Genomic DNA, 24,216 nt, shown 5'->3' on the forward strand with positions numbered 1-24,216 from the left:
AGATGCCATAGGAGAGTTGTTGAGGTTTGGGGTTGGTTGGTTGGTTTGTTCTCATGAATGGTGGCTCTTAGTGGTACTGCTTAAACTGAGGTAGTTGTTCACTTAAGAAGTAGCACTTTCAGGGATTTTGGGGACTATTACTTTTTCTAGGTTGAGTGAGAAATTCCTCTCAACTGAAGGGTGTTGACACACGGTGGTCCTAAATATAGGGATCTGAGAGGGAATGGAAGCAGCTCTGGTGTATGAAACCATACATACAGTCTGGAAGAGTTATGTGAGGACACCACTGTTTGCAGAAAAGAGGCTTGCTTCTACAATTAGGGCTGCTTTACACTTTGAAGCCATTGTAGCCATTAAAGAACAGCATCAAAATATGATTTTCTTTTTTTTCCACTAGTGCTTAAGTTTCAACTGTCTGTTTGTGCCCTCTCTGTTTTCCTGAGAGCAGCAGTGGTTTTATATGTGGCAGGGACACGGAGAGATATGAGTGGGGAGTAGTTGCAGTAAGTTTGGAACATCTTTTTGGCAGCATTCTCGGAGTTTAGACAAGCACAATGTATTTGAAGCTATCCACTGATGGTCATGTTTGTGTGCAATGGAGATTTTTTTTTTTTCATTGCATCTGATAAAAATAGTAGACCTCCAGGACAGAGTTTGTCCATCTTGTGTTTCTTATGCAAGGATGATTCTACATGATAATGCAAACTGTACATGTCATTAGGAGATTAACTGTGAAAGGCATGGTGAATAGATTTAAAAGTGATAACATTTATTCATTATGCAGTTCCTTTTCTCCCTTCTTGCCCTCTCTAAGCATTCACTGGTTGTTCCTCACTCTCTTCTTCATCCATCCAGTGATTCCCTCTAATCCTCATGACTCGCAGTTTGCCTCCACCTCTACATTTCCTTCTTCAGTCTCCTCCTCCCTGTCCCTTGTTTTTGCTCCTGCTCTTCTGTCTTCTCTTCCTGTTTGATTTTACTTGCCTCCTTACTAGTTTTTGAGCCTATTTTTTTTTTTCAGTTTTCCACATCTATACCTGCTTTGGTTTCTTCCTTCATCCTACAGGGTTTTTCCCTCTGTTTGATCTCACCTCTCATTTTCTCTGCTGATTGTTTGCCTCCCACTGCTCTTTGTCTGCTTAGCCTGTGTAGTGGACTAACTTATTAAAAGGTTTAAAGAGAAAATGGCTTCACTCTGAATGGACCTTCCATTAATGATTGCGATGTGTTCTTTTTAACAAGGTATTTTTGTTATTATTTCAGGTCTTAAAAATTAGCCTGATTGGCCACCGAAAGCGTGTTTTGGCATCTTTGGGAGACAGGCTTCACGAAGATCCTCCTCAAAAACCACCTCGGTCAATAACCCTCAGGGTGAGTTCGCATGAAAATTTGCTTGCATTTCTCTAAAAGTCAGCCAGTGTCTCATAACATTGGCATGAGAACAGCAGCCGCTTTGAGTGGGGTTCAATTTACCTCACTTCAGAAGTTTACAGTCGAGATGTCTTAGGCTGACCTGCTCAGTCACACCTCCCCATATAGCCAGCAGAGATAAATTGCCATTTTTACAAGGTGATTCATCTGACCTGTTTCAGATGTCTACCTTAGGATGAGATAAGTAGTGTCTTAGAAGTACCAGCTTATCTTCATTGCTCAGGAAACAAGCTCAGGAGTAGGTGTGTACAAGCTGTACGTCTACTTTTGCCAACAGGAATCCCAGCCCAGGAGATCGATGTTGCAGAAGGAGAGTTACAATTTTCTTCTCATGTTTTCAAATGCTGTCCCTTACTTTTCAGATACATGCTTTATGCTTTCTTTAAAGAGAGCCTCTTGAAATTGTTGGGATACAAATACCATTAAGATGTTTCTGTGTATCAGAAGTTTCATTGCACTTTTAATTTTAATTTCCCTCTTTCAGAAACCTTGTTGCAACGTCCCTGGGGTTTTTCCACACTTGACCAGATTTAATCTCCTCTGGTTACAGCACCTTCACTTGGTTTCCCTGATCCAATGCCTTTGCTTCCTTCCTGTCTGTTACCCTTACCATGCTGTGGTCTGATAACCCATTCCTACTGTGTTCTCTCCAAGGGAGTTCATAGCAACACCTTTTATTTTGATATTTTAGGTCACACGTTTTGCATTTTATTGGATCTGATTATTTTCATGGGGCTGCATTTCTAACTGGAATCTCATTTAGGAATAAATTTCCAAATGTCAGAGAGTGTCAATGCTCCCAAGTTAAATTTCCTAGTGTAAAGAGAAATAGAGAACGACAGAATGGGGTCTTATTTTTACATTCACTTACAATTCTTGTGGCCAGCCTGTTTTCACCTTGCTTATTCTCAAATGCCACATATAGACATTTTAGATCCCTCCCCAAATGCAGCCTGTTCCTAATGCTGTGATGAAAAAGGTCTCACAAGTCTATAACATCCTGCTCTAAGACACATTGCACAAGCGTGCAGATATTTTTCTTGTATTTTATGTTTGATGTATTATGTGAATGATTTCCTGATGCATGGCAGGTGTTAAAACACTCACAGAAAAGAGGAATCATTTGCCAGCATTTGAAAGTTGCGCATTTTTGCTCAATGCTTTCAGTGCCCTGCACTGGGGAATTAGTTCCTATTCAGCAGGTGGGAAAGTTTCCACAGCCCACGTTATTGGTCAGGACTGTATATTCTCAGTTAATAGTGAGGAGAAAACTGGATGTCCTCCATCTGTAGTCAAAATGATAAGAATTAGCCTGCTGCTCCACAGCTAGAACTGCTGATGCGGGCAAGTGCTAAATGTCCTCGTAGTATTGGAGTCTTCACAGAGAATCCTAAAGACAATGATATAAGCTTGGATTAAGGTTTTCTTTCCCATCAACTGCTACTATGCCATTTCATGTGAAACAGGGACGTAGTGTGTAGTCTGTAGTTTGCAATAGCTTTTAGCTTGAAAGTTGGTTTAAATAAAGTGTCTGTGGCTACTGGAATATTGATTTGTATCTATTAAGAAAGGTAGTTTAAAAAGTCTACCTTTTAGGATCCTGAGGCCGAAGCATGTCTGACAGTCTTCATCTTTTTCAATTATTTTAATTTTTTTTTTTAATTTTAAAATAGCTTTTAAAATATTCCAAAGTAAAAAATGGTTAAATACTGAGGAAAAGCAACAAACAAAAATATCTACTAAATGTATTATTGCCACAATAACTGCGTTCTGAGAAAAAGTTATTTTGATTTCAAAGTTATGTACTAAAAAGTTAGCAGATGCTGGATCTCAGTTTACTTATGCAATCTGGATTTCCTTCCTTGAGTGCATTATAGTCTTTAATTCCAGGACCAGTTTCCATGTAATTCATGGAACCCCATCGTCACCCTGTTGGCGCTGGATGCTGGAATTTAAACTAAAGAAATGACAATTTAGACTGAAAATTGGAAGACGAAGCATTACAATAGTAGTAATAGTTCAAGGCAAGAATTAATTCACTGAAAAGGATTCCTGTTTTCAGGAACTGGTTAGACAAACAACTGAGGGGCATGAGGTACGCCTAGGCAGCCTTAGGAAGGATCTCTTAAGCTGCCTTCCAGCCTTGATCTGTGTGATTCCAGCATTACATGACTGGCAGGACTGAGGGGTGGGGATGAAGCAGATTTTGATAGCAAAACACATGATCAGGCATCCCTGCAGGGCATGTATCCATGCATTCACAAAAGGGTTGTAAAATGATATGAGTACTTGGTGACTAACAGTAACACAGTACTGAGTACATGATAGCACCTGCACACGGGGATCCGTGCCTGGTCTGCAGATTTCTGAGAGAGATAAGAAAGTGGATATGGAGTGAGAAAGAGGAATGAAGGAAGAATGGGAGAAAGACTCATGATTAAAGGAATAGCTGTAGCTATGAAAATACAGATTTACACCTGCTTTTTTCCTTTTGTAGCTATGAAAATACACATTTACACAAAGCTCTTAGATAACGGTAAGGTAACTTATTGAGATAATTGTGTCATAAACAGTCCCTAATTCTATGTTACTGGCATTCTGCATATTTGACTGGAGTCTGATTTATACAAGTGCTGAGCGCACAGTGCTGCAAATTAGATCAGTAGAAGTGGAGTTTTGAATAGAAGCACTTGGAAAATCGGGCAGTAGATATTGTAATTGGGCATCCAGAGTGACTGATGTTTTTTAACCTTTGTCTGTGTGTCTCAGGTCCCCCGCACTAAAGCAGAGATTATAAAATGCCAGAAGTCACAGGGTGTGGTGAAAATAAATTGATTGACATTTGTAAAGCACAAGCATCATGAAAATGACGATATTAGTCATCCTGTCTTCAGAGCAGGATTTGAAGAGAGTTTAGGGAAGGGGTTTGGGGCCATGAAACAAAGTGAGAATAAAATACTGACTACATGATAACTAATGATAACGCAGTGCTGAGTATATGACAACATGCTGCACAGTTGAGGATCCATCTGTGCTGTGAAGGACGACTTTGAGAAAATAGCATAAAATCATACAATTACATACTGTTCCATAATGCAGAGGCACCATAATTGTTTTATTTCTTGACTTTGTAATTCTTGTTTGTATTGCCTTGCCAGCAATCTTCTCGTATAGATCTCCGAGTGCATTTCCTCTTTATATGCAGTTTGATAAAATATGAACAGCTCGATGGAGCTGGAATCTCTATGTCCCTTGCACAGTCATCTGTCACTTTGCGCTGATGGCCATGTCAGTCTTCTAACAGTGGGTAAATCATGATTCGGAGCAGAGAGAGGTTACCTGCCTGGCTGGAGTGGTGGGTAGCAGTCATTAGAAAGGATCTCCTTTGGTACCCTGTACTCAGATTATTTTCAGAGCTGAGGCATGTGAACCATCTAGTTGGAGCTGGGACCATGGAGGGTAGGTTTTGGAGGTTATGCCTCAACAAACATTGTGAGCATGTGCAGACTGCAGCTTTTCAGAAGTTTTTAACTGGGCCAAATGTAGGTGGATTTTTGTGAAGGAGGGAGAAAGACTATTCCTAAGAGGAAAACACTCCTTTCTATGCTGTGGGAAAGATCAAGTGATTGTCTCAGATCATAGGAAAGCTAGAGAATTTAGAACAAAACAAACAAAAAAAAATCCCAGGTAATTAAAAGTTGCTAAACAACTATATATCCCTGATTTTAGTCAGCCAGCATGAAAAGTACTAATCGTTACTGTGACTGCAAGGAATAATGTCACATAGACTCCTACACTTCAAATATTAACATCAGATGTTACTACCACTTGAATGCATACAGAGAATTGCAGCTTTCCCTTCCATTTGGAAGCAATTACAGCTCTCTGATTTCTTAAACCAGATCTTGTTTCTTAACACCATAAAGTACCTTGATGCTTTTCAGAATCAGGTTTGCTTCAGTGTAATTGTGCATGAAATATCAACTTTAATTCTTTCTTTAAATAAAAAGACAGGGTTTGTTACCTTCCATGCACACTGGAGCAGGTCTTTGTTTCCTCTAATATCTTCAGGTCCCTTCTTTTTGTTTAGTGTTGAAATATAGTATTACAGCAGTAGGTAACTTAGACAAGGTCTGCACTGTGCAAACACACTCCTGGGTACATTCTGCCTCCAAAGAACTTACTATCAGAGAAGTCTCTAGTGTCGGATAAATTGAGCCCAGTAACCTACATCATGAGAGAGGAACACGGGTCCCCATCCAGTTGCTGTGACAGTGTTTTAGAGTCCGAGCTGGGATGGTGTGTGTGCAGACTGGCTGGCCAGGACACTGTAGCTCTGCTCCTGCTGGTTGCAATCTCCAAGACAGCCTTGAATGGTGGAGCTGGGCACCGATCTTCGGAAATGGTGTTTGAACAAGTGATGTGATCAGATTGTGCGTGCATGAGAAGGGGTGTTTCCAAATGTATATATGGTGGCTGTCTGTGGGTGTTACAGTGGCAGATCCTGGTAAAATAAAATGTATTATCAGAATGACATGTTTAGTTTTTCATTAGAGTTCATTTGTCAATTCGCTGTGGTATTTGCACAGTGACTGCTGCAAGGTCACGGTACAGCACAGATTACAGGAAAAGCCTGGCAAAATATTTGTACTCTGATGCTTTCGTGCATTCTAGGAATTGTTATGTAGCTTGTTTCTGATATCCAGTACTTCAAGTTAAACGGATGTTCTGCAAGGCCTATAAAAATTGCCAAAAAAGTGTCTGTATTTTGTAGATGTTCATGAATTTCTTTTTTTCGGCAAGAGATGTTACTACAGTTCAAATCACTTTCAAATCACTTTCACTGCTCAGAGTGGCTGCTCAGAAGTGGTGAGAATGTATTTCATCTTACAAATAGCTAGTCATAAATCACGGCTTTATTTGGGCCTTAACAAGAAGTAACTCACTGTTTTATCTCTCTAGCAGTCCTACAAGGGAGTGTATATTACACAAGGAGGTTTTGGAGAGGGAATTTGCCAGTAGTTCATGTAAATAGTGAATTATTTTTCCTTCCTTTCCTAATATTTTGCTCTGCACCTCAAGTAGCAAATCTCAAAAGTTCATACACGGTAACCTCTACTTCAGGAATTGTTCCTTAATTCTTTTTTTTAGTATGAATAACTCAAGTTCAGTTTTAAATGTGTGGTTTGAAGTCAGCAATATGCTGTTCTTCTTATGCTACATTTTTCTCCTCTCTGTCCAGGAACCCAGCGGTAACCACACTCCTCCTCAGTTGTCTCCGTCACTTAGCCAAAGCACTTTCACTACTGGTGGCTCCCTGGACGTTCCCCACATTATCATGCAGGGCGATGCAAGGAGAAGAAGAAATGAAAACTATTTTGATGATATTCCCCGGTCAAAGCTGGAGAGGCAGATGGCACAGGTAGGGTTAAACCAATGCCGTTAAAAGGCTGCACCTTGCTGCATTTGGTTAGACAACGAATCCTAACCATAGCTGTGGGTTATATATGAAGGCTGGCTTGTAAACTACAAAGATTGACAGTTTTTCCAAACTGTTCCAATTCTCTCAATTTCAAATAGTGTAAGTTGGTGTGCAGTTTCTCCTGAGAGGTAGAGTTTTGGGGGTGTTTAGGTGCCTGGAGGCTGAGATGAAGGTGCTTCCTGTGCACCAGAGCATGCAGAGTCTTGCCAGCACTGACTCTGCCTCGTTTCCATAAGAAGGTGCAGATTCCTCAATTTCTGAGCAACCTAGATAAAAATAAGCTGACATCAGTTCACTGCCAGAAACTCAGAGGACTTGGGGGGAGGTGGTTGCTGCATTTATTAATGGAGAGGGTCAGCATTCTGCTAAAATTTATGTTCTGGGGATATATCTTGAGTGTTTAAAAAAAAAGATTTAGCTGTGCAGCAACTCATTTGAGCATCACAGTAGCACTAGGCTCAACTGGATGTTAAATCAAATTGCTCATGAAAGAAAGCCTGAAGTAGCCTCCAACTCCAATTTTCCCCCAACCACAATAAGAGGTGATACTGATAGTTTTATATCAAGCTTACATTGGCCAGAGTGATGTCTTGTTCTAGAGAACAGTAAAGTTAAGCTTGGGCAGCTTGTTGGTGAAGATGCTTTAGGATTAACTTGACTGGTTTTTGGTGGTACGTACGATGAAAGACAGTCAGGTCCTAAGGCTACGCGGTGCTTTGCAGTGCATGTTGGAAATGGGGCTTTGACTTGCCATCAGAAGGAGATGAGCAGCCAGTGCAGTTCCTGGAGCGACTGACTCCACAAAGTAGCAGGTTGCTGTGTGCTGCCCTGCCTGAGGCTTACGACTGGTTCTCTGCCTGCTACAGCTCAAATTAGAGCCTCTACCCAAAAATCAGCCTCAAAATGGAAACAGCTATGCAAATAAGTGTGTTATGGTTAACAGAATGAACAAAAGTCTGCAGACTCTCAGCTAATTGCATGAACAAGAAGAAGTAATTAAATAAACAAGCAAAACAAGGTGCTGCTGTTACCTGGGAACACAGAAACAAATTGAATTCCATTTGTTTAGAGGACATTTTTAGGGAAGTGAAATTGCATTTATTTGGGTGGGGCTGTTTCCTTGCCTTTTTTTAATCTCCTAATTTTCTGTTGTGTAATCTTATTGTACAGAATTAAGGGGAAAGTTGCCTAGTGAATGAGCTTGTTTTCAAGACCAAAGTCTGCTGGGCTTTTGTGGCAAGAACAAGGTTGAGCTGAAGTCCAGCAAGCAAAAGCCTGGTTCTTAACATGAAAATACTTATTTGAAGGTCATGAAATTTAGGTATTTGAGCATGAAATACACACTTCCTCATGGCTGAGTAGACTGGTTCATCTACTTAGTTCATTTTATCACTTGGTTTACAAATCCCTACTCTTACTTCCTCTTTTAGTCAATAACAGTGAAGAAAAAAAGCCAAAAACCGACCCAAAAAGCATACTAGCACTTCTTCCTGCCTCCTTTTTACTCTTTTCCTGCTTGAAGTCCTGATATTCCCAAGAGGTATGACACACTCATATATGGCACCTGTCGATTTTCTTTGGGCTGTTAAAAATTGCTTTTCCAGAAGGACTGTGGTATGCTGCATATCCAAAAACTGCACATTTAGTACTTACACCACTCCAAACCAGTTTAAAACCAATTAAGTGCTGGGATTTTTTTGTGGGAGTGTGTACCCACTGAATTAATGACTTCAGTGTCTTTTCTCTAACTTTCACCATATAGCAGTCATCCTTTGGAACTCCAAAGGGGGAAATGGATTCAGATCAAATCTGTAAAACTGCGTTTTGTGTTAGTCCCTGAACTCCAGTCTGTTTGGAGTCTTTCTCAGCTCTGCCCCCAAGTTCTGCACTCCTGATGTATGTAAAATTTCCTTTGACTTTAATGGGAAAGTCAATGACTCCCTCTGGTGATCATTCTCACTAAATTGGACTCACCCCATTAAGAGGCTAATCAGGGATTTCTTCAACCATTCTTGCCCAAAAATAGATTTTTAAATTTATTTTTTGCAATATGTGCTCCACTAAAATTTCCTGCAATCTTTTCCCCCGAAGCCCCTTTGAAATTAAGGGTGAAATAGTTGTTTCTGGAAAACAAAGGAGATCCAACCAATTCTTAACATGATCCTTCTGCTCCATTGTTTTTTTATTTTTATCTAGCAACTTCCTCCTTGCAGTTTGTAGGTTCTTTTGGCTTATGTCAGATCAACAACAACTTCTGAGCTGATAGCAGTCCTGCTTTCCAGCTAGAATGCTTCTCACAAACAGAATGATTATTGGAACTGCTCTGAGGATATTCTTTGTCTTAGCCCTTTCTTTGCTAGGCTGTTTGCATGCTGCTGTATGAATCTGCATGTTTATTGTATGCTATAGTAGACAGATGACCATAAAGACATCTTTGGTGCTCTGATTTTTTTTAAAGGGTTTTAGGTGTGTTCTTGACAGTGAGATTAATGGGTATTTTTGTGGCCTTGAAGGGAGAGGCCAACATGGTATTGAGCTTATTCATGTTATTGCTTTAATGAACCTGATTTTATTTCAGAAATGCTGGAATAAGGCTATTTTTAGCCTCAATTTAAAATCTAAAATCTGAAGATATTGTGATAAAATGGTGAGATCTGATGTTTCCATCTTTACTATCGCCTGTGTTTTTGCTAAACTTTTACACAGGAGCCATTAAGCATGTTGATCTTTGCATCAGGTATCGACCAGTGTTTCTTAAAACAAGGAGCATATCAGTTTAAATCTGTTTTCCTTTGATCTGCTAGATGGGTTTAAACAATTCTCTAAACCATAATCAAATCTGCTTGTAAGTAATACAACACGTTGTTTCCTGGAGGAAGCGCTGATTTAAATTTACTTAATGTGGGTGGTTTTGTCTCAAGGCCAGCGTGTACCTTCATTCACAGTTCCCTAGCAGACTGTTTGCAACCTAGGAGGGGAAAATCCAAATATAAACAATGAGTCTAACCAATTTAGATTCCCCACTGGAATTAGGTTTGGTTATCCAGTTCTCCAGTTGGTTGTCCAATGTTGAAAGTCTTTGACATTTTGTTAGATAAGTCGTAACTGCTGAAAACGTAATACAGAAGGTTGTGAGATGGTTTGTTTTCCAAAAAAAAGGAAAAAAAAAATCCAGAAAGGATTGAGTAGTCTGAGTCATCTTTGACTGTGGATGTCGAATTCTGAGCCTGCAAACTGTAGATTAATGTGATCAAATTAAATTGTTTAAAATAGCAGAGGTTGCTCTTAAGATTGCCTAAGCCTTTAAAATAGAAATGAAGTCATACAGGCAAAGCCTAAAGACTTTGAAACCAAAATCAGTAGGAGGAGTCCCGTTGAAGGGATTGGGCTCTTCATTCACCCCTGAAATCGTGGGGAGGGAAGGTGTATACTGATGGGGAAGAGCTTTGGAGGTTAAAAGGAAGCGTAGCTAAGTTCATTAAAATACACCAATTAAAATGTCAGGTGTTTAGGATTTGCAATTCTCCAGGTAGCAGAGAAGCTTTAGTTACTAGCTACAAGCATATCACAGACTGCCAGCCCTGAGGCTGTTGCTATTTATTGCTCCAGCCGGTGACAGACGGTGCTTTTAGCCACCATGGTCCCTAAGGCCTCTCATTGTGGTGTTCAGATCGCTGCACCCTGCCCCGAGCCAGGAGCAGGGGCTGAAAGCATCTTCCCAGCGTGCGGGCAGCCTCTGCCCACCCTGCTCTTGGCAGAAGCAGAGCTGGGTCGCGCAGGAGGGTCAGTCATCACCCCAAGGCTGACCCACGCTCTCGCCATGGGCATGAACCTGCCTTGCACCCTGAGATGGGATAGGTCTGTCACTTTGGGAGGGGGTGGGCGGGTGACACTTTTAGGGCTCTGGGGGAAGCTTCGAGCTGTGTCTACCTCTGGGAGAGAAAATGAGTAATGAGTCAAATTAAGCTTTCTGGGAGAATAAACTTAGTCATTGCGCATATGGGGGAGCACCCCAGAGGACTGTGATGGGAGGGTGGCTTGCAGGAGGGATCTCAGAGAGTTGGAAAAATTATTCACAAACACTGTCAGGAGAAGTTCTTTTCCAGAGATGCTGAACCCAAACTTAATTTTGAAAACCTTTCTGGGTTCTTTGGTCCTGTGGTCTGAGGGCTCTTACTATTTTTTATTTTTTATTTCTAAAACATAAGTTAACATAAATGTAAGGTCATTTTAATGACTGGGTACTAAGTTTAAAGTAAAGCCACCCTGATTATTTGGATTCTGCTTTGTAACGTTTTCTGAGATACAGTAATTCATTGAAGGATTAGGATTGATCTGCAGGAGACAGTCATTTAAATGTAGTCAGTGTCTGAGATCCTTTAGCTACAATAGAGGAAAAGTGTAATAAAAACAAGAGGCAGAATTAGCAAAGGCAGGTTTATAGGAAAATTGTGAAATTTTTTCTGTTTCTGAAGTAATACCTTCAACTCAGTAATATCTTCCAACCACTTCACAGACACTAATGCATTCATATTTCCAGGGCACTGTTGGGCTCTGTGGTTTAAAATCATGTTTTCCAGCTAAGAAAATTGAAGTACAAGGTTGTCGCAGGCTGGCTAAGATGACACTGAAAGTTTGAAGAAGCCAAAAATAAAACTCTTGTCTCATAAGACCCACCTTTTGTTTTTTAACTTTTAACCACAGTATGACTTTTTTTTTTTATTTGCTTGTTTCCTGTTTATTTTCCTGTCTCCTTCTCTGCTTTAGAAGGATTTAAAGATTACAGTGAATGAAGGAAAATACGCCCAGGAGAATATTGGTGTGTAAAATGAGATTATCTAAGAAGCAATAAAGAATGGGTTTTATGAATGGTTGAAATTACTGGTGAAATAAGAGAATTTTTACCAGTGAATTTAAGCAGGAATAAATACAAAAATACGGTTATGTAGATTGTTTCATTCTGTTGTTATTTCTAAGGCTTCTTACTTCAATTTTTAATAAGCATTAAATGTGAGAAAAAACAGAGTCGTTTTAAAGACAAGTATGTAAAATCTAAACAAAACGCTCTAAGGTTCATATTTGCAGGTGCATTTTGTTTTTAATATGGAAAGATGGCTGAACTATGAAGACCTTCAATTTAACATCAAAAGAAGAATGCTTAACTGAATCTATTTTTGTTGCATGGTGGGGATGTTACTGACGGTTGTCTTTTTAATTCAGATGGATGTTAGTGCCATAGAGGGCTGTATCTTGAACTGTAAATTTCAACACTTTCATCTGTATACCCCTCAAGTACTGGGTATTTAATGGACAAGTAAATATATAAAGATATAATGAAAAATATAAGTAATTTCTGTCTGAATAAAAAGGTCCAATTTTTTCAAGACTGTTCCAGAAAGTAGCGTTTTAGAAGTAAAGCCGTGGGATGTGGATCATACCTACATGCTGCTTCAGCATATGGAATTAAGGAAGCTGCTTCTATACTTGGTATTAATGATCCAAACTGATGCCATAAATACTACACCAAGAAAGGGACAGATGTTCTTTCAAGATGGGGACTGATGTTTTTTATTAATTTACTGTTTTTCACACTCAGTCATGTGAGCTAGCAGCTCTCCATTGGAAAAATTGTATGACAAATGGAGGAGGACTATAGGAGAAATGGAGAAGCCAAAGTAGTTTCTACTGTAAAATAAATTCCATTCTTATTGAAAATCTCAATATTTCAGGGTCACAGCTGTGTTATGAGTCTTTTCTGGTCAGAGAACAGTGTGCCAGGGATGCCCTGCTTGGAGCAGGAGGTGGAGGTGCCCAGGATGGAGAGCAGCAACCCCAGTATGGGAGGAGGCTTTCCTTCTCGCCCTGCCACCGGCTGCAGGGACAGGCTTTGCAGGCTCCCTGGGGTCCTGCACCGCCATCTCCTTTCCAGGAGCGTGCTGGCTGTGGGACACACCTTGTGAAAGAAACCTCTCTGGGAGCTGCTGACAGGGTGCCCTGACCTGGAGCATGCTCCACATCTATCACCGACTGCCTTCCTGCAAGAAAGCCATTCCAAGACAGTGATTTTCTGGAAATCTTCATAAAGTATTTTCAGGAGAAGCAACAGAAATATACCAATGCAAAATACACATACTTATTCCAATAAGATTTGCTATTTCTAATTTCTGCTTCTCTAAAAGAAATACTAATTTCAAATTTCACTCTTCCTTCGCTGAAAATCTTGTTTGTGAAGGAGGATCTGCAATTATTCCTGCCGGTAAAAGAAGCTCTCCCCAGAGCTTTGGGAACAATCAGGGAAGCAGGCAGCATCTATGGAGATGGCACAACTGCTCTCCCATGATCCTAAAACATTTGGAGTGATGATTACAAAAGGGGCCAGACAGCGTAATTCATCCGATTTTCATTTGTTTCTCTCAGCTGTTGCACCTCTAAAGATTGTTCACCATGCCAAGAGTGATTTTTCTGGGATTTGATCCAAAATTCTCCTCATTTCTGGAGCTAAACTGAATTATAGTTAGTGAGTTACTGCTAGATAATGTGCATCACGGGGAGCAGGGTTTGCTGTCATTTCTGTCCTTCCCTCCTGCACCTTGCTGGGGCTGCACCCAGAGATGGGAGCAATTTCCAAAGCCTCAGCCCTGCGGTGAGACACAGAGGAAGAGGTGGCAGAGGAATAAGCCCAGAAGTTATCTTGGGTAGATCCTCTTCACTACATGCACCGGCTATGTGACATGGAAGCGTAAGAGGGTGAGCCTTGCCGTGGAGAGGTGGAGAAGGTGGCAGAAGTCAGGAGTCACCAGCAAACTTCTTGGACCAGCTCAGGGGCGAACAAACCATTGGGGGTCCACGTTTACCTAACAAGGACCATGCCCTGGTGTTTTCTAGGCTTCTGTTTGTGGTTGTTACTCTCTCCTGGATTCCATCAGTGTGTTCCATCAGTGTGCCCCCCTCCTCCAGTGGCTAAAACTGGACATCACCTCATATGAGATCTCACCAATGGCTGCCCCGTCTGGCACAAAAGTTCCTTTCCATGTGATATGCTACTTTCATTAAATACTCCTTTTTTATTTAGGAAAGGGAAATTCAGCAAAGGGCCACTAGGATGGTCAGAAGATGGAGCACTTACCCTCTGAGGAGAGGCTGGGGACTGGGGCTGGCTGGAGAAGAGGCAGCTTCAGGTACAAAAACTGGAAGAGGAGAGGTGCTGAATGGAAGCCAAGAAAAACTTCATCCCCATGAGGACAGGCAAGCAGGAGGACAGCTTACTCACAGAGGCTGTCCAGTCTCTGTTCTTGGAGGTTTTCAAGACTGGACTGGATGAAGCCCTGAGCAACCTGGTCTTGTCTCACAGCTGCCCCTGCTTTGAGCTGGGCTTGGAATGGAAACTTCCTGAGCTCCCTTCCAGCCTGAATTATCTTGTGATTTATTTGCTTATTCTTCTGCAAGACCGCTGTATTTAATGTGAAGTATACGAGAGTTTCTAGATCTTTTTGTGTCCCCTCACCACTTACCTGTTAAATCACTCTGCTAGTTATTTGCTATTTTATTTGTGTATTTAATCTTACCCTCCCAAGGAATACTCTTGTCCTAGTCAATTTCATCTGACTGATTTCTGTAGTTAATCAAATCAATTTTCAGTTCTTAGCCCTTTCTGGAAAGCTCGCCACTTCTGGATCCTTCCTAAAGATCCTGAGCACTTCTCCAGGCCAACACATGGAGCAGGTCATTGCAGAGTGCCTCGGCATGTTCCAGTCTAGTTTTGCTTAAATACTGATAATTATTCTCTACATGTGGATTTCAACTTCTTGTGCAACCACTGCATTTTGATTCAGGCTGGTTTGTGTATGGGACAGATCATGTGTGGCTGCGTCAGGAGTCAGACAATCGGTATCCAAGTCCTGCTGTGCTTCTCCTTGCTGCTGCTGATTTAGTCAGACAGTTTTCCAAGAAAGGAAGTTTGATTCGAGATGATTCATACTGAACAACCTTGTTATAAACATCTTGAATTTTTTTTGGCCCATAGAAGCTCTTTTGAGCAACGGATGACAGGCAAGATCATACCTTTTCTTTGTTATTTTCAATAATATATACCTAGATGTAAGTAATACACACATATGTACACATATTCCTAAGTGTTTATTTCAGGTGGCCAGGAGAAAAGTCAGAAAGTCTCATAGCACACAAGAACCAGGTGATGGAGACATTTTTGAACAATTTTTCTAGTAGCTTGCTGGTCCCTGCAGTTAGGGTGCCTATAACTTTCTGAATCTTCCTTTTTTCCTTTCTTAAATATTCTTCTAGCCCTTCTTTGGTCCTTTCAGTATCTTCTATGACTTTCCGAGGATAATTGCACCTAGTTTAGGTAAATCTATGACATCTCCTAAAGTGCCATCGAGCAAAGTTTGTTGAGCTGTGCTGAATACATCAGGACTGCCTTCTACCCAGCTCCTGCTCCTTCTGGATATGCTCTCTGGGTATTCTTTTCTATTGCTTTCCTCCTTTCTTTTTCTTAGAAAGTATGTCATTTTTATGATCAGTCTTACTGGTTTGCAATCACTTTCAGTACAGTTACTTTCTGTCTTCAGATTATCAAGCAAGACTTCCCTGTCTATGAAGCCTAAAGTAATCTCCTTAGGTGATTTTGTTCATCTTATGAAACACTAAGATGTCTCCAACAAAACCTACAACCTTGAGGACCTGTTTATCTCCTGTCCTACAGTTTTTCCAGTAAATAATGTGAGTAATTAGAAAGACTTGAAGCAGATGGAAATGTGCAAGCACTTTGTAAAATGAGTGGCTACTGACTTTACAACACGTGTCTGAAGTAATTGTGCCCTCGTATCTTCTCACAGAGGAAGTTAGCAAGAATAATAAGAAATATTACTTCTTACGTGAATGTTTTCTTGATCACAAGCAAGTTAAGTTAAATAAACAAGTGAAAATGTCCTTAACTCTTTTAAAAGACAGTCATAAAGTAATTAGGAGACCACGTCAGAACTGCAGTTGCTGGGAAGGCAAGGGAGGTGGATGAGTGGAGAGCCCGTACTGCAGACCCTCACCTCCCGCCCTCCCTCTCATACCATTAACCAGCCACCTGTATCATGGGTGGCAGATGGCAGGAGCTGTGCAGAGTAGGCCATTCCCTTTCCCCCTTCCTTTGCGCCTGCTGCCCATCAGAGCCGTGTCCCACAGTGACTAGACAGGGAAACATTTTGTGCATGGGACATTTATAGCTATCGCAAAAATAGTATTGTGGTAGCAGAGACTTGTTGTGATGTTACTCATAAGCATTTATCTCTTGGAAAGAGTAAGATAGACAAATGTTTGATACTAATCAGTCAATAGCTGATGCTATTCCTTTGCTCTTCTTTACCTTATCAGGAAAATGTGGTTTTTCACAGAACCTCTGGGTCAGTGGTATGAAGTGCCCAAGTGTATTTGTGTTTATTATGGTGGAAGTGCATGCACAGATTGAATTCTTTTCCTTTTTGAGGGCATATGTTTTGGGAGCTGAAAATTACAAGTGATTGAAGCCTAATCCCAGTTCTCCCTCCTCCTGCCTGTTTTCTGACCTCAGATACTCAACCTTTTTCCTTTCCTTGGTTCCTTCTTCTTCAGCACAGGGGTATGCAGCTTTAAGTACTTCTCCTGGGAATTTCATAATTCATTGAAAAATTTCAGCACTTTGAAGACTTAAAATATGTATGTAATAAATGCTAAATATTTTTACAGTGGTGCAAGGAAAAGGTTGGTTTCTGAATTTGAATTCATTACCTTCTGTAAAATTAATGTTCCTTCTGTACTGCATTTCAGTACCTTAGTCATTCAAACATTAATGAGTGCAGAACTGAGTAATGAGTTTTGCACTGGTGCCCTTCTGACTGGGCATTCATACAGTCATGGGAAATTCTCCATCTCTGCTGGTCTGCTTGATTTATTATTGACTTAATAAATTGAGTCATCTGCATTTAAAGATGATTTATCTTAATCCTAGATGTTCCAAACCTTTAATTCTGAAGGTAGGTCTGTGTGATCGGGGCGGTTCATTTGAACAGTCCTTGGAGCAGAGACCTGGACCCAGAACTTGTCTCTCACAGGTGAGTGCTCCAGACATCTGCTTTTATGCACTCTTCTTTCTCCAAAGAATTAAAAATAAGAAGGGCTTACCTTCATTTATAAAAGGGCTTGAAGACAGTCTATCATCTGCAGCTTTAACCTGTGAAAGAGGAAGGTGAAATATGCAGGTGTGAATTCTCTCAGTCAGAGAAGGGCATCACATCGAGAGCTCCTAACTCTTGGGGGGAGGGTGATAACCTCTGAGTTTATGTTTGGGAGAAGATGAGCTGGGCAGGGAGGAGCAGGGTGGGGCATATAAGAAAGGATTGATTTCCTGCCCTTTTTTAAAATGGAGCAACTTAAAGCTTGCAGACACACTTACTGCAGCGTGGCGTTACCTGTTCTGAGTTAGCACCAAAGCAGACGATAGATGTATCTGGTGTATTTATACATTTACATGCTGCAGCGTGGTAGGGCTGCAATCGCAGCATCACTGCCGGCACAGCAGCTCCGCCACTTTGCTGGGAGAGCCCTGCACACCTCCACTGTGGGCGACAGGCACCGGCTCCCAGCTGATCTGGCTGAGGTAACACACCTCTCCCTAAAGGCAAGTCCTCGGGAGGAGCAGAATTTAAAGATGCACTTTAGTCTCCAGAATGTCAAGATCGTGAGAACTAGCTGTATGATACGACAGGATCGAGGCAACCCCATGCCAGTGCTGGGGAGAAATAAAATATCTGCTAGCATACGGTGCCGTGCTACTTTATCTTACTCCTTTCAGAACCTCAGTGAGTGTGTCCAAGTAGCACTGCAGTATGTTTTCTTGATTACCAGATGCTTGGGGATGCTGTACCTGGCATGGAAATGCCTTCTCTTTTCTTCTGGAAAGCGGAGGCACAACCTCCTGCCATATGGATTCCTGTCCATGAATTCCCCCCAGCAAACACACGTAGGCATCACAGTGATGGGCACGGTCGGAGCATCCAGAAGTCAGTTTGTTTGACATACATAAAAAAAGTGAATTAGTGCCAACTAGTGAAGTGTCCTAATAATGAATGGCACAGCAGAAGTAGCTGGAGCAGTGTTTGCTACTGGCCTTGCGCTGAGAGTATATGTTTGGCGCAGGAGTATAACTGTTGTGTAGCAAGTTGCAGAGGATGAGGTAGAAAACGGTGAACCAAAGACGAAGTTTTATTAGCTAATGCTATCAAAATGTAGATAAAATCATGAAGGAGAAGCAAATAGCTTCAAAAACCAGATGGGGGATACTATTTCAAAAAAACAGATACAGGAAAGTTTACAAATTACTGAAGCTTGGGGAAGGGATGTGTGCACATGCATTTCAAATCATTAAGGAAATAAGGAACAATTAACCACATTAGGCAGCCACCAGCCTGTCTGGCAGTGCTTGGTAGTGAGTCCAGAGGATGCCAGCCTTCCCTGATAGTAACCAGAAGCAATAACCTAGTCTGTCACCAGCCAGACAGCCAGGTTTCAGGCTACGGAAGGTAAGAGCAAGAGCCATATTTCTAAGAAGAGCTGCACTTCCTTAGGTTGTTTTGAGCATTGGTGCTAAATTCCTGCTAAAACAAGAACCAGCAGTGCACATTCTTGCTGTTGTTAAATTACTGATTTATTAATTACTGTCTATTCTGGATGCTGCAGTTACATTTTTCGTGTGTGTTTATTGCGTTTTGTTGCTGCCTGCCGAAAATAATGTGGGCAGATCCTACATCTGATGCTTTGTTTTAGTTGCCTGGCTACTGTAGAATGTTATCTTAGCTTTTGCTGAGGTGTCACAGATGCTTTCTTGATGATTGTCCGAACAAGGAGATATGTAAAAGATGCTGATGAATGCTGTGCTTGCCTGGTTCTGTTGCTTTTGCTAGAGATGCTACAGTATGCTTATTTTGCTCCTACAGACTATCTGTAAAATAACGTAAAAGGTAGCGTGAAACCTTTAATTTACACAGAGGGGTCATGGTCAATACTAAAGGTAATATTATCTGTATCTTTATGCAAAGGAACTGTGGTTGGAAGGAGATCATGGTCAACTGCTTCACTTAATTGGGGTGCATTCTTTTCTGGTACTTGTTACAAAGAAAATTATTTTTCCTGTTAACTGTTTTGCTAGATTTTTCCCTCCCTCTCTCCCTCTGAAAGTTTCCAACAGAGAGAGATTCAAATGTAAAAACTTAATTGGGATGTTGACTTCAAACTTCTTGCCTGCCAAGAACTGAAAGCAACCAATATTTCTTCTGCTCTCTGCATTTTCTGTTTCTGCCTGTATAACTTTATCTCTTTACATCAGCAGCACTTCTGACTAAATTGTTTTCTTGTACTCACAGTTTGAAACCTCTTCTAAAGTCTCTGAATAAGCTGTGTTTCCTTCCAGTCAGTCCAACAATATTTTGTCAGCAAATAAATAAAAAATTACTTTTAACAGCTGTTTTACTTCCTTCTTTAATGTTATTGCAACCCTTTTCTTAATTATTCTTGCCTTTTGGCAGTTGCAGTGCATTAATATTTACAAGATGAGATGTAGTTTTCTGTTTATATTAGCAGTCCTCTGTCTGTGAGATCTGGACCAACCAGAATGCAGGATATCCTTTCTCATCGATCCATCAGGTTCATAATGTAAGATACAGTGATAAATGGCTATGTTGTCACTCTATGGATGTACAGTCTGTTGCCGTGGTGTTATCTACGGGTGTCACGTCGCTGAAATGACAAAAAAAAAGTCCATGACTTGTCCGCCCTCTTTTGGGATTCTGTGTGCGCGCATCCGTGTATCGTGCCGTGTTGGTTAGCGTCTGTTGGCTGTATGGTGTCCATACAGGACGTGAGGGGATTGCCAGCAGCAGTCTCGCTCAGGGGGAGCTTTGACTTCTGTTCCTGGTGTTTTCGTTTGCTCGCTTTTCCAAAGCGAGAAACCGTGTAAACAGCTCCGTTTGCACAGTTTCACCCCCATGATGTGTTGTGCTGCCCTTTCTGTGTTAATCTATAGGCTTCATCTATCTGAGGAGCACACCGTGTTTGCAGAGACACTTTGGGGAATTAGACGTAATGCTGATGGTGCTCTGAATTTTCATCACTTCTGTGACAGAGGCACATGTGCAGTGCACGTGAGAGCAAACCTGGTGATCTGTATTGCAGCATGATAAGGATGACAGACAGTCATTCAGTGTAGTGTTTCAGAACATCTGTAGATTTCTCCTAATTTCTGACATATAACCACCTCCTTGGAGCATTTCTACCAGAGAGGGGCCGTTTTGGACACTGAGCTTTAGAAGCTTTTAAAATATGTAAGCACGCCATGAACCTGTCTCCATTATTTCAAAAAACAAAGATAGAAGGAGCTAAAAAAATTTCTCTCCCTCTAGGAATTAAAATATAAGCAAATAATGAGTATTTGGCTGGTCCACAGAACATTTAAAATTCTTACAGGGAGAAAATTATTAATTTTTCAGACAGAAGCGTTGTATTTATGTGCGCTCCAATTTATTGTTGTCATGGTGACTAATGCATGTTACCATAACCAGGCATGAGGCTTTAACAGGTGAAAAGTTATAAGATGTGGTCCTTATTAAAAATAAATACATGCCAGCTGTTCAAAACCAGGTCTATTTTTTTTTTCCTGTAGTGTGGAGGCTTTTTTACTTGACATTTTTACAAAGAGATGAGGTACGTGTTAGATTTTATGCAACTTCTATAGAGATTAATTCTCACCTGTGACTACCTCTGCATCCAGGTGCCTTTAATGTGAGTCAAATGCAGTTCTCAGAGAATGGGATGAGATAGAAAAATGTGAAACAATTGTAAAAAATTACCTAATAGCAGTAATGTGCTTCCGTAGCAAATTTGACAGCAAGCATCCGAGCCTTTCCAGAGCAGCGAGAAGTGCACATCTGCCTATTTTCAGGGTTAGGAAGCACTGCAAGAGCATGAGATATTGGTCTTGAAGGCTGTGACCTTTATGGTTAAAAGCTGTCACTGTAAAAGGACTGAATCTTTACCACTCTGGCACCTGACTTGAGACCATTTTGTGATTATAAATTCTTTATCTGCAAAATGTGGAGCAGAAGTCTTCTTTCTCAAGGTGACTGAGGCCAGAGAGGGAAAACACACTAGTTAAAAGCATGGGGATGTTTGAATACTAAAACACAGGCAGTACAGCAAAAAAACACGTGATAAATTGCACAGCTGTCTGATGAGCTGTAAAGTTAGACGAGGAATAAATTATCTCTTGCCTTTCTACTTCATCAGAGAGATAAAAATCTCCATACGTATATTGTGTCATAAAAAATGCATAAGCTTAAATGTTTGATTATTTCTTATAATTGCAAATTAAATATTCAAACCAGAAAATCCTTATCCTATCATATCTATTTTTACAAATGAAATCAAACATCATAGTTGGTCCTGCACAGCAATTTATGAACGTTTCCATACTGCTTGAGAGTGTTTTAGGTACTTATGAAGGTCCTGAATCTCAGTGCATCACCCATGCATTGTTCCACACCGGTTCCTCAGATTTAGAACTGCTAGTAATTAATGTTTTTCTACCCTAGACTTGAGACTTGTTATTTCAAGTCATCTATAGGTCAAAGATATTTCTACTTTGTATTTTACCTGAAGTTAATTGCCATCATCACATGCTAAATCTCAGAATTTCAATATCTGACTAGAATCAGTCAGCTCAGGAGCTCCTTTTCTTCCTGCAGAGCTTTTTAGGGCCAGATTTATGAAAGTATTTAACTGTCTAAATCTCGTTTAAAAGCCTTTCTTCCCTTAAAAAAAAATGGAAAGGAAGTTGAATAGGGAATATGTAACAGGAATTCTAAATATCTTCATGGATCTGGGTTTTGGAGACTAGCCTGTTATAACTCAGTCTAAATAGGTAGTGAATACTAGCAATGGTATGTTTTAAAAATCTAAGGAGTTTGGTAAGAAACAAAAGGAAAGGAGACCAGAAGCCACTTATGCTGAATATTAAAGAATACTTATGATACAATTGCAATTATGGCTGTGTATTAACATGTGTTCTTCATCCATTGTAATAATCTATACCTATGATGTTGAATTTTGTGCAGCTTTTCTTACTAGCTACTCCCTCTACAAGACAAACTGAAATACGTGAAAGGTCTTCAGGTGCAGTGGTCTGTCAGGAACAGCAGAAATACTGTATCTCTGCATTCCTTTAACTTCAGTTGTATTGCATGTTTAGATAATCCTACAGATATGTACAGCAGTCTTATCAATTCTGTTTTGTCTAATTTAAAAGGAGTAGTTATCAGGTTGATGGTATATATTTATAGAGCAATTACTGGATACAAATGACTGATAGCCACACGATCCCTCTCTTAGGTTTCTCATACACTGGTTTTATTAGACTGGTTGAAAATTATTTCTCATTTCCTTGTGATTATTGCTTCATAGTTCCTTTTTAAAATTGAACCAATATGAGAGGTAATCACTGTTCCTCTTGTTACTGCCCTTCATTTACAGACAGAAACAATGCCATTCCCATACTTGTAATAGCTTTTGTGCAAAAGGGAGTCAAACTATAAAATTATATACTCAATTTACTCCTTATGTACCTTGCTTAATTTGTCAATATTGTCCATTTTCTGCATGCGAGGAAAGTCATCTGCAGACTAGAGCAACAAAAGGGTTTGGAGCACTACCCAGGGTCACTTATTCTGTAGAAATTCTGGTCCTACGTCATGGCCATCCCTGTGCTTCCTTGGTGGTCAAAAGATGGACTTTTATAGCTTTTCTGTCCTAGATTTTCTCCTGTTCTATAGTAAATCTATAGTAAGCTTTTGCTAAATGGATAGGATGTACCTCCCAAAGTCTGCTTGCTTACACAGAACCTGTAGGAGTGTGTCCTTATTAGGAAAAAAAAAAAAAAAAAAAAAAAAAAAAAAGAGGAACCATTTCAAGTGGTCTGTTAGCTATGGTCTTGAACAGTTCATAAGAGGCAGTTGAGCACAGTGTGAGAATTTGTGATGGGTGCAATCCATCTTCTCTTGTAGTCAAATACAAATTCCACTAATAAGGATGCAGATCCTTGCCCCTTGTAATATGATTGAAACCTTATTTTATAAGGAGAACTGCTTCTTAAAGAAATCAAATTCCCATTTCAGATTGAATATGATAGAAGGTTTTTATACATTAGTGGTCAGAAGGATTCATTTCACGGATACACGCCAAAAATTGGAGCAATTGCTCCTGCTGCTTTCCTTTCAAAATTTGAGGTTGAAGACATATCCATAGCATATAGGCAACTTAACTAGGCAAAACAGAATTTACAGTGCTGTATAATTTCTAGATGTGCTAATAGTGCAAACACTAACTAGGTTCAACTTGCTTTATGATGTTCACTCGCTTGAAGTTACCATATCGGCAGGGTAATGTTGATGTTTCCAGATTTATCTCTTGCTTTTCATTGCGGCGTTGTGCAAATGTGTGTCATTTCATTATTTTGTGACACATGAAAATGATGTACTTGTTTTGTTTACTCTGTCCTGATTTAATTAGTAGGATGTGATAGTTTGCCAGCCTTTTGAATGTCTTCGATAAGACTTTTTTCATGTGTTTTTGATGCTAAACTTCTTTTTGCTTTAAAAGTCTTAACTTCTAGCCATATTCTGTGTGAAATGCTGATGACAGTTCCTTGCCAGCTTCAACACGTACTTTAACAATATGACATGCATAGAAAATACACAGAGATAAGTGCAGGTAAAGAAAGAAGTAGCATAATCCAAACTGAAATAATCATATAGGAGAGGGTAAAATATTTTGAGAGAGAACAAGCAGGGGAGGAAGGAGGATCAGGAAGGAGAAAATTGATCCCCAAAAGACACAGTGGGCAGGAGAGGTGGTGGACAGACCAGACCAGACAGGGTAGGGGAGAAGTGAGGCTGGTGATAGAGGGAAGAGGTCTTGAGAAGAGAAGAAGGATTCCATCCAGGAGTTATTTTCAGTTAAAAAGTGAGCTGACGCTGGTTTGGCAGCATCCCTGGTGTTCAGGACATGGGCAGTGTGGGCACGTATGAAACAAAAGTAAGAGAGATCACAGTTAAAAAATAAATAAATTCAAAATAATAATCCTTTTGTATGGACTTGCAAGGTGGAAGGAGCCCCCAAGGGCCCAGAGGTCAGTCCAGGTCCGATAAAACCATGTTCGAAAATACACAATGGCAATGTGAGACCCAAACCAGCACTGCCATTCTGGGGGCATT

The 24,216-nt window shown here is 40.4% G+C and overlaps 1 protein-coding gene across 1 annotated transcript in view; it reads left to right on the forward strand.

Annotated features, from left to right (window-relative positions):
- Positions 1 to 1,269: 1,269 nt before the first annotated feature.
- The window catches only part of ANKS1B (ankyrin repeat and sterile alpha motif domain containing 1B), a 53,563-nt gene continuing 30,616 nt past the window's right edge, over positions 1,270 to 24,216 (forward strand). The window contains exons 1-3 of the mRNA XM_010075650.1: positions 1,270 to 1,371; positions 6,674 to 6,853; positions 19,535 to 19,606. Coding sequence (XP_010073952.1) covers positions 6,770 to 6,853; positions 19,535 to 19,606 — 156 coding nt within the window. The 5' untranslated portion in view covers positions 1,270 to 1,371; positions 6,674 to 6,769. The remainder of the gene's footprint in view (positions 1,372 to 6,673; positions 6,854 to 19,534; positions 19,607 to 24,216) is intronic.

Source organism: Pterocles gutturalis, unplaced genomic scaffold (genome assembly GCF_000699245.1).
Source record: "Pterocles gutturalis isolate BGI_N339 unplaced genomic scaffold, ASM69924v1 scaffold41052, whole genome shotgun sequence".
NCBI lineage: Eukaryota > Metazoa > Chordata > Aves > Pterocliformes > Pteroclidae > Pterocles > Pterocles gutturalis.